Source organism: Paralichthys olivaceus, chromosome 1, assembly GCF_024713975.1.
Source record: "Paralichthys olivaceus isolate ysfri-2021 chromosome 1, ASM2471397v2, whole genome shotgun sequence".
Classification (NCBI taxonomy): Eukaryota; Metazoa; Chordata; class Actinopteri; order Pleuronectiformes; family Paralichthyidae; genus Paralichthys; species Paralichthys olivaceus.
In genome coordinates, this window is record NC_091093.1 from 25,182,442 (window position 1) to 25,203,181 (window position 20,740).

The following is a 20,740-nucleotide window of genomic DNA, read 5'->3' on the forward strand; positions in this document are numbered from 1 at the left end:
CTGTCCCGGCTGTGCAATCTGCACAGACTCGGCTGCAGCTCCTGCATTAGCATTTGATGCAGACTTCTGGCAGACTTCCGTCGGCGGACTCAGCACCGCGGATGAACATAACCAAACTTTGCCGATCGGGGGGAGGAAATCCGTGAACAAGTCGGAAAACGCGAAAAGAGCTTCCACTTCCTTATTTGAACGTGTGCGAGGTAAAGACCTTGTGCGGCCGTGACTCGACTCGGGTGGATGTGAAAAAAGAGCTCTGAACTGAAGACGTGCAGACGGGACTAGGTTTCATCGCGGAATAGCACAGAGGTCCACAGCTCAGCAGACTACCAGGGCGCGCGCAGTCCGTGGTTGGTTTACTCGACTCAGACCGTCTGCCTGCGCTCGAGCTGGGGGTAAAAACTCCGGGATGCGTCCGCTCGGTGTTCATTAAACAACAGTTAACCGGCTGAATACGCTTCAACCTGCGCTGCTTGGTCGGTCGGCAGAGGATCGATACCCCCCCCCCCCACCTCCCGTGTTTCCCGCAAACCGACCGGACTTTTCTCGACACCGGCGCTGGGACTTTAGCCGAACTCAAGATGTCTATTCTGCCCTTCACGCCCCCGATTGTCAAGAGACTTCTGGGCTGGAAGAAAGGGGAGCAGAACGGACAGGAGGAGAAGTGGTGCGAGAAAGCCGTGAAAAGTCTGGTGAAGAAGCTGAAGAAGACGGGGCAGCTGGACGAGCTGGAGAAAGCCATCACCACCCAGAACATCAACACCAAGTGCATCACCATACCGAGGTGAGTGAGCGGGAGCAGCGTCCCGGGGCTCCGGGCTGGACCCGTCCGCCTCCATTTGCTCGTCAATAACACACTTGTTACAGGGAGATAAAAGCGTCCCCTGTTGTTTGCTGACGGCGGCATCCTTCCTCCGCTCTCACCTCAAACCCCCTCATCACACAGTAACATGGTGGCTGAGGTGAAGCTTAACGAGCTAACTGGTTCCTAAGAGAAGCTAGCCCCACACGTCTCAGTCAGCGAGCTGTCACATCCGTCGTTATGTGCAGTTTTCACGAGGTCAAGTGAGTCTGGGATCAGCCCGAGCTCGTTTTATTGCGCTGTTGCTGCGGAGAGGAGCGTGTTGTTCTGTGCATCGACGAGCCAGCGGCAGCGCACATGCGATGCAGACGCACAAATGGAGAGCAAGTTATATAACTTGGCCTTAATCTGGGACGCTCTCGAGCTCTGCGGTGTGGGTGCGTAGGCGAGTCTGTGGATCCGGGCTCGGCTATCTCCTCTCACTGTCTTCACGAGGGCTTCTGCAGCCTCTGCAAAGTTTTTTAAACAGTCACCGATTTCCTCCAATGCGATGCATTTGAAGATATTAAAGGGATAGTTCACCCCCCTCAAACAGAAAAATCAAAGTCAAACCCTAACCCTAATAAACCTAACACTCATTATCTTCTCACCATGGAGGGGTGGGTGAAGTGTTGAGTCCACTAAACACTTTGTTAGTTTCAGGGGTAGACAGTGTTGCAGCCAAACCCAATACAGTTGAAGTAACTGGCGACCGATATTTCAAACCAAATAAAATCCAAGTGTCCGTAAACCCCAACATTCAAGTTCCACTTGAAATGGCATCATTAACATCAGGATTTTAGCCTAAATGTCCACTGATATCTTCCGCATACATTTAGGTGGAAAACTGTAAATGAAATAGTTTTGAGTGGAATTTGAATGTCAGGGCTTGGATGCACTGTGGAGGCAATTTGTGCTTTTTGTCGTTTTTTTACATTTGAAGAAGTGGCCACCATTTACTTCCATTGTATTGGGTTTGGCTGCAACACTTTCTGCCCTTGAAACTAACAAAGTGTTTTGTGGACTCAGACACTTCACCCACCCCTCCATCGGCATAGTGTTTAGTAGATAATGAGTGAATTTTCATTTTTGTGTGTGTGTTACAGTGGACTGAAATATGAGGTGTAAAATGTGTCATCATAGAGAGATGTAATTGCTAATAGTTCTACTTTATCAACTGAAAGAAGAATGGCTTTGACAGTGAGTTGTGCTGCAGGAGGCTGTTCAATCCATTTATTTAGTTTCAGTCAGAAACAGACCTGCAGCAAAAAGGGTCACTGCTGCAACAGCTGCAGAAGCTTATCAGCTCCTCAGCTCTCAGTGAGCAAGGGCTGGTTTTAGGAAACAATGGATTTAATCCACATCATCAGAAGTCTTTTAGAATTGAAAGTCCTATGTTTTACTTAATGGAGAAGCCCTGTTTTTATAGCAAGTTGTCCATCGTAGCATTTTTTAGAACTGCTTGTACGTTTTTGGAATCAGTTCGCAGGCATTTTCTTTCCCTAATAACAGGCTGTGACAGGTATGAGCTTGAGAGGGGCTGTGTCTGTCAGAAGTCGTGAGTTTTATCGATCTCAGTTTCTAAAATTTGAGCATATTATTATATAGAATATTACAAAATTAAGTTTAGCTTAGGTCCACACTCATCATGCTTTAACAACATTACTCAATATACTGAGTACTTTTTAAAGTACACCTTGGTACTTTTCATCCACCTCATGAACAGTGTACAAGTGAAGGCACAGCTGAATGAGTTAGACATAAATTAGTTTGAAGACTTTTAATTAAACCTGTGATTCATTTTTCTACTTAAACTGACAAACACTTGCTGATTCCAGCTTTTCAAATATGAAGTTTGAATACGTTTGTCTCATATATGATATTAAACTGAATATTTTGTTGTTTTTCTGGTCAAATTAAACAAAAAATCTGAATGCAACACCTTGTTCTGTAGAAAATCATCAAGACCCAGAAGTTAATTGGGCAAAACAGCCGAAGTAATCAATGATATAAATCAAGAATAAAAACAAACATTTGCTGCAGCCTTACATTAGGGGTAGTCGACCTCTTACTGTCGTGCAAAAGAATTCAACAAACCCACAATTTACAGCCTCTAAAATGACAGTGAACAAAAACTGAACAGTTATGAAGTAAGGTTTTTTTTTTAGGTCGTCAAAAGTATAACTTACAGACTGGCTACAGAGTGCATGTTCGCTGCTATTTTTAAGCCTCTGCTATTTTTGCGTGTTGTAGTAACAAATATAGGCCTAAAACGTTTGCTTGTGCCCACAAAATCTCACTTGCATGTGTGGGTAATGTGGATTTAATAGCACACAGTGTGTCAGATGAAAACTGAACCCTACGCAGGGCACTCCCACATTCTTTATTGCCACAACTGTGCATATCACAGCTTGTACAGACCTGGGCCTGTATTCAGAGTTAAGCCTACCCGGAAAGTTAAATAATGTTTGTCTTGATCCAAGTTTCATATTTCCCACCACTAATGCAGAGGGGAAGAGGGAGAGTGCATTAAGATGACCCCAGATCAGAGCTGGCTGTCAGTGTGGGCTAACAGTGTCCCTGGAGAGCTGCTGTTTCTATTAATTCCCCTGTGTTCTGGCTCGCTGACAGCAGCTGCCGGCGTGTTCAGGCCTGTCCATGGGGAGGTCAGCTCCCATCTCTCTGATACATGAACTCCCTGATGAGGCTCATTGCTACTCCTCTTGATGACGGTTTGCGAGTGCTGAAGGAAGCAGGCACTGTGCACTGCTGGAGTCAGTAGCTGCATCCAGTGGTGGAATAGCAGATCATGTATCTTGTGTTGTCAATTTATGGGGGGAAACAGGTGGTTTACTCATTGCAGCTGATTCAGATATCATATCTTAGACAGCCAAATACCAGAAGCTGATTTTGAAATCCCAAGGCCAATGTTTTCTAGTTGTGTCAAACAAAGTTAATGATGTTTATAGTTAGAGACCAAAGCCACTCCTTCCTGTAACTTAGACGTCTTTATTACATCTCGAGAAAAAATGACATGCTTATGCGTTTGTGGTAAGCCAGCTGATTTAAAAGGGGTTTGTTGTGCTTGATAACATTTAAATCAACTCGCCATTCTTGGGTTAGAAGCCATATTATCACAACATGGTGAATTTGGTCAAGACAGTTATATTTGGGTGTGGGTTGTAAGTGGATGGATGATGTGGGCGCTGGTGCAGCTTGTGCAATGTGTATGTTTCAATGTGATTACACTAAAGATAAAGCCCGCAACCCAGGAAAACACGTGAGTCACAGTCACTCAGACTTATATTCACATTTTAAGCTGAAAACAAACAATGTTTACACACATATATATATATATATATATATATATATATATATATATATGTTCTTGCCTATCACTTGGGCAGGGCTACTGCTTTACTTGCCTTTGTCCACTGTGGTTCCGATAATGAGCTGTTTTTACCATTCTGAAGAGCACTAAAAAGAGTGAACGCTGAGGCTTCAGGTTCAAATTCAAGCATTAGTCACCCAACAACGAGCAGTTGTGGCATTGTGGTGCTGACCTACCTTTCCTCTGTCTCTTTTTCTCCCTGTCCCACCTTTTAAAATCCTCCCCCTCCTTTGACTGTAAACTTTGGTTAGTGACAAACATTGGTGTGTAAAGTGCGTCAAGCCATGAAAGTTTACCAGTTTCCGATTGTGTATGCTTGGGTGGGTGTGAAGTGTAGTTGCCTGCATGAGATGAATGTGACAGGATGACTTACAAATGACTTTCTTTCTGTTGCTTAAGAAGACTCTGCCCTTTAAACAGAATCTCTTAATTTTCCTTTATGCCACTGTTCTGTTTTATAATGTAATCAGTCTTTTCTTTTGATTTATTATTTGAGGGCTACATAGCCACTGTTGTTTTTTTATGTTCAAATATATTCTTTTGTTTTGTTGAATTTGGTATCGAGAATTGTGGAATTTTCATATTATCGGTATCAACTACAAAATCTTTAGAATTGAGACATCCCTTCGACTGACAGTCAATGTTAGTTTCTTTTACCAATAGTGTTAACTGTTTCCTCACTGAAACCAACATGATGAAGGTTCCCCAACCACGAGGAAGCAGTTATTTTAACCGTAAACCACAATGTTTGCACAATGTTAACCAGCTACTTTATTCCAAACCATGACCTTTACTGAACCAAGTATTTTTTGTGCCTAAACCTGCTCACACCTAAACCATAGCAGTGTCAGCTCAGGACATGGGGATTAAGGCACTAATACATACTAACCTGTACATGGTGCAACTTTGGCATATTACAAGTTTCTAAATTCGTCACTTGCTCAACATACAGAATTAGGTCTTTTCCTTGACTTGACTGCACTAAAGTGCTTACTTAGCACTATGCTGCTTTTACTTTAATTTAACTGGGCAAGGCTACTAAATGTTTGTTCTTATTCAAGTAAACCCCCGCACTGTAGCTTTGTGTTATTGCAAACATGCAAAAATTAAATTGTCATTGTGAAAAACATTATTATTAGTTTTTTTGATGACATATGGACCCTGACCAAGCATTATGCTTACTGTAGTTTTGGCAGACAAATGACTAAAAACCATTTCAAACATTTACTTTAGAAATGTCAAAAAAAAGTGAGAATTGCATCTAATACAGAGCTTCCAGAGCCCAAAGTGAAGCCGTTACATTTTATGTCATGTTCAACTAACAGTTCAACCTTGTATTTCAATTTACACTGAAAAATTTTAGAAGGAGGACACATTCATCTTCCACGTGGACATTCACATGGAAGTGTTGCAGTTTTGCACAGTAAATTACTTAAATAATCGATTGTCATACTCGTCTTCGATTTCTTTACTGTAATCTGCTCATCGGCCATTGCAGTACTTGTAGTGCAAACTACTCTCTAATGACTAATTGGGAGTTGCAGAGATTCTGTGTTCCTGTTTGGAACAGTTCTGTCATATTTGGACAAATTAAACTTTTTAAGGATTACAGACTTTTTAGAAGACTACAGAAATGGAAGCCAAACAGAAGTATAAACTCATTCATATTACATGTTTGTGTAGAAGTTGAAGCGGTTTAAGAAAGAGCAGTAAATTAATGTAGGAATCCAATGGCAATTTGGTTTGGGAACACTTGTGATTTATTAAGGGGAATTATCCAGGTGTGTGTTGTGTGTATGTGTGTGTTGTGTCTATTTACAGAGCCTGGGGGAGTGGATTCCTCACTTCAACCTACCCTTACTTACCATGGGTTTGGACCAGTGCTGAGTTGTGCGTTTGTCTTGTCTGCACACATCCCTCCTGGCAGCAAGACAGCTGTCTGATTCACACTGCTGCATGTCAGGGCAGGAGGCAGGGAGTGAAAGCATCCCAAGCTCAGGAAAAAAAGATGAAACAAGAAATATTATTCTATTCATAAGAATGAAAAGGACTATATCCATGACCAAGAGGAAAGATAGGGAGGAAGAGTGCAGAGGAGGACAGAGATACCACCACAGCCCTTTTCAAATGTGTTTTTATGCACGACAGTTCTTAACATCTTACAACATTCATGGGGGACTTATATAATGACTTAAGAGGATTTCTTTAGTCAGCCCATGAAAATCAAGTCAAGACCAAAGCTTCAGAGATATGTGGAGTTGATGGTGATCGAAAACAGCACAACATGAGTGACAGAGCTTTAAGTCAAAACCGATAGATTTACTTTATGGTAATCCTCCGATAATTTGTGCTAACTGTTTCACACCAAAGCATAAACTCTGTCAGACTTGGTTTGAGAAAACTGGCATCCAAAGCTCAAACCTTAACTGAAAGGCTTGAAACAAACCAATATGGTAATGGAATACATTTTTCCGTCACACTGTAGAAATTCAGAATCAGGCAAAATAAAAACAGAAAACCTATATAATCAGTCATAGATCCTATTGCTTTGATTTAAATCAGAATCAAAACATTTTTTACACTACACTTTATCTCTCTTTGTGTGCATGCTTGGGTTTAATACCAAGTTCAGACGACACAACTTTTAAAGTCGTCAGATTACCGTGCAGGTCACACTTCACAACTTGCTGTCTTGTGATCAGGGGTCTATCAGTTGCTTTGAGTTCATATGACAAATTCTTTTACCCGGAAGAACCTCAGACTATTCCTCTTCCAAGTTTACCCCTTATTATGCCTTCCCCCAGTCCTGCACTATAATTGGCTGTAGTTGTTGCCAATTCATCTAAACACTTAGCCTGCTGGAAATCTATTCAAAGGAGGCAATGTGTGCGAGCCTGTCGAATTGCGTCTTTGAAGGGCTGTATCGATTGGCGACTATCCATCGAATGCCTAAAAAGTTGATTGTATGAACTTGACATAACGCTTGCAAATATTGGCCTCTTCTGCTTTTTATTACTTAGCTCTGAGCACTGATACATATTGGTTCTTTCCAATCTGGCAACATTAACACCAACATAACATACATGTACAAGTTGTAATCTGCCAGTTTCATGCTGTTGTGTTAAGAGCTCTGAAATAGCGACAGAGGTAGAGTGAGAGAAACTGCGGCAAAGATCAAGGAATAATACAGAGCTGAAAATGAGCTGGGGATTCCCAGTGTTGTGTGTGGTGCTAGAGGGGAGACCTGTCATCATAGCAGAAGAATGTGCTTCTATGAGGGAGACCGAGTGAAAGCAACAGTGGTGAAAAAAGTGATTGAAGTTTGAGGGGATCAGAATGTTTAAGAGCAAGGCAAACCAAAAAGCCAAAGGTTTAGATGAAGGAAGCGAAGGAGACGGAATATTTGGCAAGAGGCAGCGTGGTGGATTCTCTGGCTTATCAAAGGAAGACCGTGGTTTTTATGAAAATAAAGACGCTAATAGCTGAGATAGAACTGGTTTGTTTTCCAGCTACACGACCGTTCGACATCAAAAGAAGTGTGTCTGCGTTAGGACTGGATGACATGCACACAGACATGCACACTCAATATACAGTATTGTCTACATTGTATAGACAATATAACATATTGTCGCTGAAGATGAAGGACACCATCAGGGTGTGAAGGCATGATTGTGTCAGTCTGATTGGGAATTGGCCTCATCACTAATGCCGAGCCTCATTATGTCCAGTCTCAGAACCAACCTCCCAGCAGCATTTAGATCAACTCAAACATTTAACAGCGGAGATGCTATGGATTTCACAAACTGCAACTGAATAGGAGTCTTACAACAGCAATGAAGACATGGGTGAACTATTCTTAACCATCTTCCCATGTTTAATCCAGATGTTGGCTCAGAACTTTAGTTCTGAGTTTGACAGTTGATGGTAAACACTCCCATGGCAAATAATTGATTGTCTTGTTGCACAACACGTGTAGTTCCATCTTTTGATGCCAGCTAACATAACCAACATATTCCTTTAACATCTGTTATGAACAACTGTTCTCATAATCTATTCATGTGCTGAATATAATCTCAAGATTGTTTGTTCAATAGTCAATAGTCTTATGTTGTTTGAACAATAGTCCACAACTCAAAGTTAGACCATTTTAAATGTTACTAGAACAAATTATTAACTGACTGACTGAATTTTCTTTCGATGGACAAATAGATTGATACTGCAGCTCTTTATTATTTAGAAACAACCTAACACTTGATACACTGCCTCTCTTTTTAAACATCTTACTTGAAATAAGTGAATAACTTTAATAATATCAACGAGATGCACTTCAAAATTGGATATTTATAAAATCATAATATTAAATATGAGAAATTACAAAAATCACAGAAATTGAAGTATCACCTTCATAATCAGTACAAGTTTGTAGATGGAGATCATTGCTGATTCTCTCCCAGACATTTTTCTTCCCTAATCTTCATCTTAATTATGCTTTAGTGTGGTTACAGGTCATTTTACACAAACACACACACTGTCACTCACTTAGGCAGCTTTTACACCAGGTATCACACATGAGTCATCTGAGACAGCATTGTCCGCCACAGACGAAATACAAGACAGGTCACAGAGAGTTTATATGTGTTGTCTGTCTGTGTGTGGTTAGCTGCTCTAGTAACAATAATGAGGTACCCTCTTCAGTTGAGTTCAGGATTTCTCTCATTGTCCCATTTGCTTTATAGAAACAAGACTCTGCCTTGAGTCCAGACAGATACATACACTGTGTGTGTGTGTACCTGTGGTATGGTGTTTACCTTGTTGTAACCAAAGAGTTGTGACCTCAAAAAACTGAATGAGTTGGACCTTGGTGGCTTCAACTGGCTGCTGCTGGGTAACAGTAACACCATGATGTTTAGTTTGTGCCTCATATTTTCTATCTTTCAACTCATTCTTATGGGCGTAAAAACATGCTCAAAAACGGACAAAACCTTGTGTGATGTGTGAAACCCTTTGAGCCATACATACCCTAAACCCAACTGGAAATTCTTCATAATTCAAAGAAATTAATTATAATTTATTCTGCAAGTTTGGGGTATTCTTTGCCCTTTACATGCCTCGTACTTTGATGAACTTTGATGAGCTTTTTTGAACTTTACAAAATGATGAAGTTTATGAAGCATTCATTGAAGGGTTTTCAATTGAAATCATCAATGAAATGTCATGTAGTTCAATGTGATTAGAATGTGATTAGATTTTCGGGTTGTAAGTCACACACAACAAAATATAGGTACAAAAAATTTGATTATCGCATTCGGGTCACTGAGACTTTTATATGAACTTCATGCTCGCCTGCGTGTGTATGTGTTTGCATGCGTGCATGTGTGGTTAGTCAGCTCAGAGGAATGCTCTTTCTGCCTGCCGGGGCCTTGAGGAGGGCGTGGGCTGCTGTTTGGTTTGCGGCTTGCACCAGGGGTGGAGGGGGTAGAGAGACAGCGCTGCCTCAACTTGGCCCCGGCCGTCTCACTATCTGCGGGGGAGTGTGTGTGCACGACACAGAAACACACGCACACAGACATGTTCACCAGACAACAAACCTGCCTTTGTGCCCCACTGGCCACTAGTGCGACTGCTGCGGGTGCTTGACTACAGCTGGATACGTGTGGGAAAACTCAACATGAAGGAGCAGGGGTTTAAAGGGAAAAGCCACGAGCACAAGTGAAAGTCTTACAATACAGAAATTGCACAAAGACATTTCTGAGATTGAATAAAAATAGTTGAAGATAAGTAGCGTAGATCACTTCAAAAGGTCCAGGACTACCTAAAAGGCTTCAGTAGATGAAACGATAAGGGCCTAACAATATTAATCTTTTTAGGACACTGGTTCGAAAAAATAGAAGAAGCTAAAATATCTACAAGTGCATATCCACATACACTTAGATGTCAAGGACGCCCAATATAGCAACAAAGGAGACAAGGGATGGGTTCTGACAAATAAACTGATTTACCAAGCTTCCTATTGAATCCTTAGTTCGCTTTCTCAGTTTTCTCTCTTTGCCTCTTTCCCTGACATTACAAGCATAGGCAAAGGAAAAAAGATGATGACATAACAGACAAGTCCTTTGTTCAAATATTCATAATGTCAAATATGTTAAAGAAAGGATTTGTGTTTATTTTGATAACTTGAGAAGGATGAGCGCTCAGCTTCCACCTGCGACCTGCAGAATTGTTTTGCAGCTGCAGCACGATTGATTATCTATTAATGAAAAGCCATATAAAATAGCGCACTAACATTTGCACTAATCCTTATCTATGTATCCTAATCATAAAATCTAAGTCCTCAATGAAGCTCAGTTGATTTTAGCAAGTTAATATCAGCTGTTGATCAAATCATGCCCAACACTTATATCCTATCATATCCAGGAGGAGGATGGACTTTCACTGGGCTAATAGTTCTGCCTACACTCCTGCAGTCCCTTACTGCAAGAAAAATGACTGAGCTGTGGGGGAAAATTTATTGATGACTTGCATCTGAAATATTTTCAGTCATTCATCATTTTGATTCTGAAAAAAAAGAGACAGGCTGCTCAGCTCATTGACTATTAGCAGTAAAACTAATGGTTGCCAGTCCTCTATTGTCCAGACTGTTATTTGTCGTCTAGCCCTGGCCAGTCGTCTGTCTCCTGGTGTCTTATTCCACATTAGTCCCTCCTGCACTGGTCCCAGAACACTCCAGCCTTATGATATCACCTGTGGGACTCGCTTTTCTCTCACTCTCTATTCTTGGTTTACTTCCCTCATCTCCCCCACCCCACAATTTTTTTCTTCCTAAGAGAGTCTGATGGCTTTTCCAGAGAGAGTGGGAGGAGTGTGTGTATGTGGAATATGTTCCTTTGTGTGACCACTGTCGGAATGCATTCATAATTTTTTGCACAAGGACTCATTGCTCAGACTGCAACTAATGCTTATTTTCATTATAGAGTAGTGTTATTATTTTGTTCTTGATTTTCAATTGTTTGATCTATAAAAAGCCTTGTTTTTGTTCAAAACTTCAAAAAGGATAAAGAAAAGAAGCGATAAATAATGACTCTGTTTGAGAGTCTGTTTGGAGTTTTTGCTTGAAAAATGACTGACCTTTTTGGATTAGCCAAAAACAGACATTCCCATCTGGTTCTAGTAAATATAATGATTGTTGTCATAATAACTTTCCGGGGTCCTTAAATCCTGTCTCATACTATAATAAACCACTGTGCAGTGTTTTGGCATCTGATAAAACTCATGGATCTGTTGCTGCAGACTGACCTTCCTGGATTATTTAATTGTATCACCGGTATCCAAAATAGCACCCCCTGCCCCCACCAATGCAGCCCCTTTCATTTGTTATTGATATTTTTTGGTCTGAACACAAGGTAAAGTCATATGAATAACTAGAATAGCACTCAGCAGAGCACATGCCTCCGCCAAGGCCCGAAAGTCCCCTGAATTCAATCAGGCTTCACCAAATTGCACACATATCAATTCCCTGAATATGCCCATAATCAACATTTAGAAGGCTTTCTCCAACAAACTCCACTGGGAGAGGAAGAGAACGTAAGCTTGAGTAGAGCCTCGCAGCAGAGAGGATTCAAGCTGTAACTGTCTGCATTCTGTAATTATGTAATAGAAACAAACTCTCTTGTCATCTGTCTCTGTCTTCTATGTGTATGTCAACACTTTTCATCCGCTTTTCATTTGCTTTCTTTTTTTTCTTTTTTCTTTTTTTACATCTGTCGCATGTTAGCGTATCAACCCCTTCACTTCCTGTGGAGGATCTCCGGCTGTATTCACTCATGAGCTCCTCCTGGGTTTCTGCAGACTTTGTACCAGGGGGCCAGGCAAAGAAAGTCTACAGAAACTCTGGAAGCTCTCACTCGGACTTTTGCGTTCGCACATACATCCCCCAGACGATGTCCAGAGGAACCCCTTGGTTTCAGTGCATATCTGAAAGCAGCTTTAGTAAACGATTTGTCTCTTCACATGTTGTTATTGAAAGACACCAGCACTTCGCTGAATCTCACTGGACTGCAGCCCTGGTGCTCGTGGCTCGACAGACCGGCCACAAAAGGCACAAAGGCCATTTCAGCTGTACACTCCCACCCCCACCAGCCTCATCCCTCAAGCAGCATTGGGACATAGGGATAGTGGGACAGACGGAGGAGAGGAAAGAGGGGGTTTAAGGGAGAGGGGGCCCAGTCACAGACACTCTGAGCTGCCCTGAGCTGCTGAGACAGACTGCCGATCCTATTGTCCAGCAGCACCCTCCTTTCTTTATCAACCACCCACTTTGTCCTCCCTGCTTTGTGCTCTCATAGGACAGAAGGTCCGGAGTAGTAGTATTTGCAGGCACTTACTTATTATAGTTTTTTTAATTACACAAGGGAGAGCTTCTAAAATGATGTTCATATATTACAGCCTGGTGACTAACACATGGAAGACAAGAAAAAATCTTGTCTCTCAGACTAAGTTAGTCTTACAGTGTTTTCTGGCATTTTCAGTGGGCTTAGACTTTCATTTGAGTCCAAAGTTTGGCAGAGAGATGTAAAAGGTCCATGTCAAAAGGTCTTAGTCCGTCAGTGTGCGTGTGTGTGTGTGTTCTTAGACCATAGCCAGCCTGAACACACACAGTGTGTATGGTTTGTCTCTCTGAGCGTAACTGGGCATGCCTCTGTGTTTGTTTTGCCCCCCCTCCACCCCCAGCTCAGTTAAGCTCAATCTGCTCTGTCTCAGTCTGTTATGAGTCAACCACACACACATATCTCTTCACAGTCACTCACTTCTACACTTACTCCTCCATTGTCTAATACAGTATTTCACAGTTGATAAAGAAATGTGTGAATCCCTTAGAGGCTTGGTTATTTTATATCACTGTCGCACATACCTGAACATGAATGTGTGCGTGTGAATGCACAGATTGCACTCCCTGCCTTTCACACAAACAGACAAGCTGGTTTGGGCTCAAAGGTCAGGTTCAGCCTCAGCTTCAGGTCATAGCACACAATGATGTCGACACAGTTTCCCCTGTGGCAAAAGAAAATCTATACCAATTTTTCCCTTTCATTCTTGTAGATCAATTTCACTCTGACCGTTTGTTGACAGAGTAATGTCAGCACTTTGTCTCTTGTACTAAATCAGAAAGGGAATTGAGATGAGCTGAAGATGTACAGTCTTAATTATTGTCTTGACACCATTAAAATCTGTAAGGGACAGAAACAATGAGGTGTGGATATTTTGGTTAGTTTTTTTGGGGGGGGGAAGGGGGGCAGTTTATCTTGATTTGTCAAAAAACTAAAAATTACCTGTTTGATATTTGATTAATCATGAAGTCATATAATAATAAAATAAAAGGTTATACATCTCAACCATTTGGTGAATGTGCAAAGCCAAAAAGGTGAAAGCACCAGTGTTACTCATAACAATGACCCTGTTCAGTTTACCTGTCCTAGGAATTGGATTCCTTATTTACATCATTGTGCTTTGTGTCAGTTTATCTGTTTCCACTGTTGGCTCAATCGGACATTACACTGACTTTGCACTACAGGGAGGCAGTAGTACAGGGTCTTTAAAGATCTGGTTCCACTGATTCAGACATCAATACTCTATTGACCTTATTCACAATAAGACCTTATTTTGATTGCAATGTTTTAATGAGTTGCTATTATATGAATCCATTCATATTCCTGTTAACATGTCACAGAAATGACTGACTAAAGTCGTTACGTCTGCTACACTGTTACATCCAAAGTTTTAAAACCTCAAACTGAAATAGTTTCATGTACGATTCTACAGTAAACCACTGTGGGTGCATCTCCTCTACAACCTTTGTTTACACTGAGGGCATGTGCCTGAAAGCATTGGGTAACTGCCGTATGTCGATGTTGCAAAATGCTATGAATGCTCCGCATGATAATGTGACTAAGATGTCACACATGTCAGCATAATGACTACAGTCAGAATACTCCACATGGTATGATGCTATTATTGCTTATTCCGAGTATGACCTTTAAACAGTTTTCTGACATTTCATAAACAAAACAACAAAACTGGTTATTGAGAAAACAACTAATGGATTTCTCTGCCCTCACACCATGACATCAGTGGATATAGTCTTCTATGAACAAAAAAAGAAAAAGTCATTGGTGTTGTTACTGTGTGTTGACCAGTTTCTAGTGCTGCAGGGAGAGGCTGAAGGTTGCAAAGTGCTGGCCTGAGTTCATGAATTTTTTGAAGCTTTTGGATCCCACCCATGTCCATCAAATCTTCAGTCTGGAGCCCACTCAGACACACACACACACACACACACACACACACACACACACACACACACACACACACACACACACACATACATACATACATAGAGGAGCCCAGCAGGGAATTTGGGGTCATAGTTCCCCCCCCTCTCTGCTACATAGCTGAAGGACTCTGAGCTTCATGTCATGTTGAAGTGTTTTGCAGAATGTGAGCTTGGCTGTTTAGACAGCGCTACTGGCTCTTCCTCTAAACAACAGGCTGAGGCTTGGTGGTGGCACAGGAGTGGTTTTTACTGTCAGTAAACTGTTTCTCATCAAAGTCTCATTCCAGCATGCCGTCATAAATCTCTTCAATAAAGTGAGTCACACACTCAGATTGAGAAAGTGTGTGCCTAGACCTGTCCATGTGTTTCATGTGCACAAAGTTTTAACTGTTGCTGTGGGGTTTTCTTTACATTTTATCTTTAGATAAACAACAGAGGAGGAAGAAGTATCGGTGTTCTTTGCTGACAGTAACACTATGCATCTTTTTATTACCTTTAAATAGCAGCTTCAAAATCTCTTGGACTTGTTGGAAAAACACTTCTTCTTGCTCTATGTGACCTAAGTGAAAGGGTACGATCTCCCGTGTGTGTGGAGATGACTGATCGTCACAGTTTAAATTGCTATAATCAGGCCCAGCAAGTTGAAGAGGAATGCTGAACTGTAGATCTGTTAAAAAGACTTGGACGTCAGCCAGTAAAATTTTAAATATAAAGAATTCTAAGCAGAGTATGGTGTTTTTGTTACAGCTGCAGCTCCCCTGGGTCGGGAAGCTAGGGATCATGGGTAATATCTACCATGGTGCTGTTGCTCAGTTAAAAGTTATGTTATGTCCTCAAAGCAGGAATATTAAAAACCTAGTACAGGAGTATCAAAAGCAAAAATGCTCAATCTGCAACGCAGCTTCTTTCAAAGTGTCATATTATTATGGTATTTTTTATTATTCTTATTTTTATCTCAAACATGAGAAGTTTAATATTGTGATTCATCGACATGATGGAGATATTTTTGTACTTAATATACTAGTTGGCAGATTAGCACTTCCTGTAATGTGTTGAAATCAAAGATGTTGAAATGTGACAGCTGAGGCTCAGATGGAAGATTTCAGTTGTGCTCGTGTTGACTTGGCCTGTGGTTCACTGTAAACAGTAGAGTTCATTTTTCCCAATGTTTTCATTTGCTGTAAGTTTTTAGGCTGCTTCTCCCTTGTCTTCTGGGAGAATATGGTTTGTGTGTAGACTGTTGTTGTGTTGCGCACCTTAATTTGTCATTGAAACTGTTAAAAAAGTCATATTTGTTGTTTCTGGTTGATTGTATGTCCACATGTTGTATTCCACATGTGCAGTTCAGCTTCTCGTGCCTTTATTAGTGTGAGTCATACCAAACTATGACTGTAACCCTTTAAAAACACTGGCTGGAAGAGGCTTCACAAGGACATTAAGTAGGACACCAACTAACCAGTAATGTCACCGCAGTTTGTGCACGTCTGTCTCAGCCCACACAGAGTCTGGCCCCACCAAACACCCACTCAGCAGCACCAGGGACCAAACACACATACCACTGACATCAGGTCAGCCCAGTCTGACTAGTTAACACATCTACAGTAAAAAAAAGTTGTTCTTACTTTTTCTGCTTTAAAGTAGTAAGTGAAACCACAATGACACTGAATCAAATTCTACTTCTTTGAACCTTTTAATGCACATTTTTTGTGAATAATGTCAGTGAAGTTTTATTCCAGTTTGCTTGGTTCAATCTGTAATTAAGTAAATATCCTGTTTCCTTTGGCCAGTGTTGTCTACATGTGATCACTGTTCCTCTTTGCAAATGTATTTTTCATGTGTTTCCCTCGTGACTTTCGGATAATTTTCCTATGATGGTGATTTAGGTATTTCATAGCTTTTATATATATATTTTTATGTTTGTTTTATTTTTCCGAGTCCCTGGAACTTATAAGGCAGCTTACTAATATATGAAAAGGCCAGAATTGCTCCTGCACTCGTGAAAAATTGCAGAATTGTGCTACGTGGTAAAGGGAAACAGCCACAGTAAATTATGACTGTATACACATCAAACACAGGAAAAGTGCAATAGAAAAGAGGAACAGTGCGCACGAGTAGCTACTCAAAAACACTTTTATGATCCAGATTTTTCTCATGGGAGTGGATGATGAATAAATCCATTTCTATTGTAGACAAAAGCCAGAGGTTAGCGGGTATAAGTGGGTTTTTTGGCAAGTGGAAGAAGGGCTTAGGTTAATGGACGGGATATGGCCCAAACTATAAAGTCAAGATACATGTCAAGTAGATTTTTATCAAATATAGTTCTCATCACATTGATGTATGTTCAGGTGTTAATTATTCGTTTTAATTTCTCCTTTGATATCATAAAAATGGGATGAAACCCCCTGATTGACTTACTCACGATTGGTCCGGTGTGTTTATCGACAGTGGGAGGAAGAGGAAACTTGTTGTCCATCTTTGAATACGATCTATGCTCCCTACTTATTATTCAGAACAATCTTTAACAGAGACAGTTCAGTGCACCCTATCACTTAACAATGGAGGTGAGGGAGACACCAATTGTGTTTTTTATTGTGACATTTATGAAGATAGCTTGCTCTTTTATGTGTAATTGTTGAGTTTAAATTGTGAGAACTACATCAAAAACTATCAAACATGTATAAAGATTTGTAGCTGTATAAAACTTTATAGTTTATTCAGTATATAGTTTGTTGAGTGCAGGCAGTTCTCCTGGGTTATACTGACTCCTTACAGGATTTGGTCTTTTATTAGATCTTTGGCTCCAGGTTCAGTTCGACTTTATTACATCAGCTAACTCAGTTGCAGTCTTTTGGGATGTGTTTTTTGGATTCTGAGCCTCAGCAGCTTGCTTCTTCAGCCGTGTGCCCCTGTATGCCTGTCTCCACATAAGGCGCACACTAACATACACACTCCCCAGCCTCTATTAAAGGAAAGTGGCAGTGAATGAAAGCTTTTGCCATAAAACATTAAAACACCATAATGGTTGACCCAGATGTGCAACTACTGAGCTTTGAGTGGTTAAACAGGACACAGCCTTGTTTTTATTCAGTGACTGATATTTGTCCTTGCGAAGGGCTTTAGCTTAAGCCTGTGACCCTTACTATGTATTTGTGTGAGAGTGAGTGGGTGAGAGAGAGAGAGAGAGATTTAGAAGGGACATATGTGGCCGTTGCCTCTTACGTAAGATGATGAGGGGTTTTTTTCTTTCATGGGTCATTGTGCTCAGAGATTACAGGCTCCAACCCCATTATGTCAATCTGAGCTTCAAACTACTGCTCATTAATATCTGCCGGCCTAAATCATCAACCTGCCAATAGTATTGTAGACCAGATGAGTGCAGATGTTACAAAACACAATGAAGTCTCTCTCGTACACGCTGTAATTTCATTGTTTATTATTAGACATCAGCTCATAACCAGTGCACTCACAGCTGGATCCCTCGTCAGGAGGAGGAAGTGAAGTGCAAGAGCCCAGACTCAGTGTTTGATGGGTTTTGAGGACAGAGTTATGTTTGGTTGATTCCAATGTGAAGAATGAATGAAAACAAAATCCAATGATATTTATTATGCTGTGGGGAAAAAAAGTTTGTATTCACACACAATGTCATAATGTCTCCACTGAGTTTGACTAACTTTTGCTTCAACTCTCAAAGGACTGAGACAATCATCACATCAATAACATCTAAGAACATCCTTACAATGAGGCAAACAATAAAAGAATGCAAATAAAATAGATTTTTCTTTGACAAAGTAGAAAAAGAACACAGATCAGACATTAACTAGATTAAACAGGTCAGATTGTTTTAATAATGTCATCACCAGAAAGTTATTGAAGACAAACAAGCTGTATCTCAAAACAAAAAGTTGCACATTATTAAGAGACGTCTCTGCTTCTCCTCCTGTCTGCAGGTCTCTGGATGGCCGTCTGCAGGTTTCCCACAGAAAAGGTCTGCCCCATGTCATCTACTGCCGTCTGTGGCGCTGGCCCGACCTGCAGTCCCACCATGAGCTGCGGGCGGTGGAGTTGTGCGAGTATGCCTTCCACACAAAGAAGGATGAAGTGTGCGTCAACCCGTACCACTACCAGAGAGTGGAGACACCAGGTATGAGGTTTATCTCCTCTGCAGAAACAATCATGGTTCTTTTATTGTTTTGTTGTATAATATTTTTTTGTTATCCAGACATGTTACCAATCACTATTGGTATGCTCTGTGTGTGTGTCTGTCTGCTTTTATGTCTATTGGACAGTACTACCACCTGTGCTGGTGCCCAGACACACAGAAATCCCCAGTGAGTTCCCGCCGCTGGATGACTACAGCCATTCAATCCCCGAAAACACCAACTTCCCTGCTGGAATTGAGCCCCAGAGCAACTACATACCAGGTACCAGCAAGCCTCCTAACACCATTCGCACTCAGGGCTCTATTAGAGAAGCACATGGCCTAAAGCGCATGGTGCAAGTGCATTTAGGGCAAACCCAAATCCACTTTAGCTAGTTGGCAAAATAAATAGTTGCTGTGCCAAGTGTTACAGGCATTACACCAATCAGAGTTTCATCTCGCTTTCCCTTCACAAGTCAGGTGCTCTTTATCAAATGTGCTATTATAACGGTGGATATTAGGTAGAGAGAGAGAGAGCGTGCTTCTCTCTAGAGGAAATCAGTTCTCTTTGCTCACAGTCAAGTGCATTTGCTATTTCACAACACGGGCGCTAAATAACAGCTAAGAAAGACTTTGCACTGCTTTGCATGTATGATAGGGTCCTATGTCTCTGATGCTGCTTTAACTCTCAAGACTTGTACAGCTGCTTTCAGACGAGCATTGAACTCCGGTCAGTTGCTTTCATTCGTGAAAGGAATATTCAGGAAAATATCTGGACCCCATTGTTCAGCCTTAGAGAATCCTTTTCATACCAAGTCCAATTAGCCACAGCATCCGAGTGTCAGGCTGTTAACATCATACATTGATCAGTCACATTGCCGTCTTCTCTTTGACTCACTTTATCAGTAGTTTGATTATTTGACTTTCAATTACCCACTTACAGTTTCCTATTAGTTGACCTGGTCTCTAGTTGAGCACTGACAAGCATCTGTTCCTATGTCAAATATGATTAACTGAGATTCTGAGGGACTCCTGATAACATCAACGTGGCTGTGCATTGTTAAAAATGATTATTGAATGTGAATGTGTTCATGCAACACAAATGTAATGACTTGTCTGTGTGTTTGTGTGTCTCAGAAACGCCACCACCAGGATACCTCAGTGAGGATGGTGAGACCAGCGACCACCAGATGACCCACAGCATGGACACAAGCTCCCCGAACCTGTCACCTAACCCTGTTTCACCCACACACAGCAACTTAGGTAAGGGCTGTGTGTCTGTGCGCCAGTCTGTGTTTGTGTACTTTTCTGTCTGCCTGCGTCCACATATAGACAAATGATTCAATGGTGTATCTCCCCCGTGGGAATTCTGTTTGATTTAACTCTGAGAGAGGAAACCAGGTGATGAAAGAAGCCTTTGTCTTCCTCGCACCATGTGAGCTGCCGAACAGGCCAAGACACCATCCAGCCAACACTAACATCAATGACAATATCCTACATTTTTTTTCCATCAGGATGGAAGAACGCCAGGGGGCTTGGCTGGAAAGCTACTGGTGAAATAACAAAATCACACCAGTTTCATTTGGCAGTGCTGTCCAGCTTTGCTCTGGACTTCAAAAGCCAAGGACGAAATGTTGAAGCTGTTAGAGAGTGGCCACGTTGAGGGGAAAAAGAGCAAATTACCAGAACCAGTTGAAGTTACTGAAAACTATCACGGATAAGCCTGTAATTTGACCATCTTGGCTCCATTGTCCCTTCAGTGAGGGTTAAGTTTCCACATTTTATCTGGTAAAAGCTTCTGGGAAACGACGTATGGGTTTGACATTTTGTGATGCAAGCCCAGCCTAATGTTTTCTTTGGTGGCGCTTCTTTTCCCCCTTTACCTCAGCCCCTTTTCTCCCCACATTTCACCCATTTGCCTCCTCCTTTTTGCTCTTCACTTCCATTTTGTCTACCAGCTCCTCTGTTTTATGGCCATCATTTTTCTGTTTTCCCCCTTCTTCTTCTTTTGCTCTAATACGTTTCTTTTTGCCTGTTTTATTTCAACCT

The 20,740-nt window shown here is 41.3% G+C and overlaps 1 protein-coding gene across 1 annotated transcript in view; it reads left to right on the forward strand.

Annotated features, from left to right (window-relative positions):
- Positions 1-20,740, forward strand: part of LOC109637282 (mothers against decapentaplegic homolog 3) — a 25,946-nt gene continuing 5,206 nt past the window's right edge. Inside the window, exons 1-4 of the mRNA XM_020099530.2 lie at positions 1-781; positions 18,501-18,694; positions 18,840-18,974; positions 19,829-19,954. Coding sequence (XP_019955089.1) covers positions 579-781; positions 18,501-18,694; positions 18,840-18,974; positions 19,829-19,954 — 658 coding nt within the window. The 5' untranslated portion in view covers positions 1-578. The remainder of the gene's footprint in view (positions 782-18,500; positions 18,695-18,839; positions 18,975-19,828; positions 19,955-20,740) is intronic.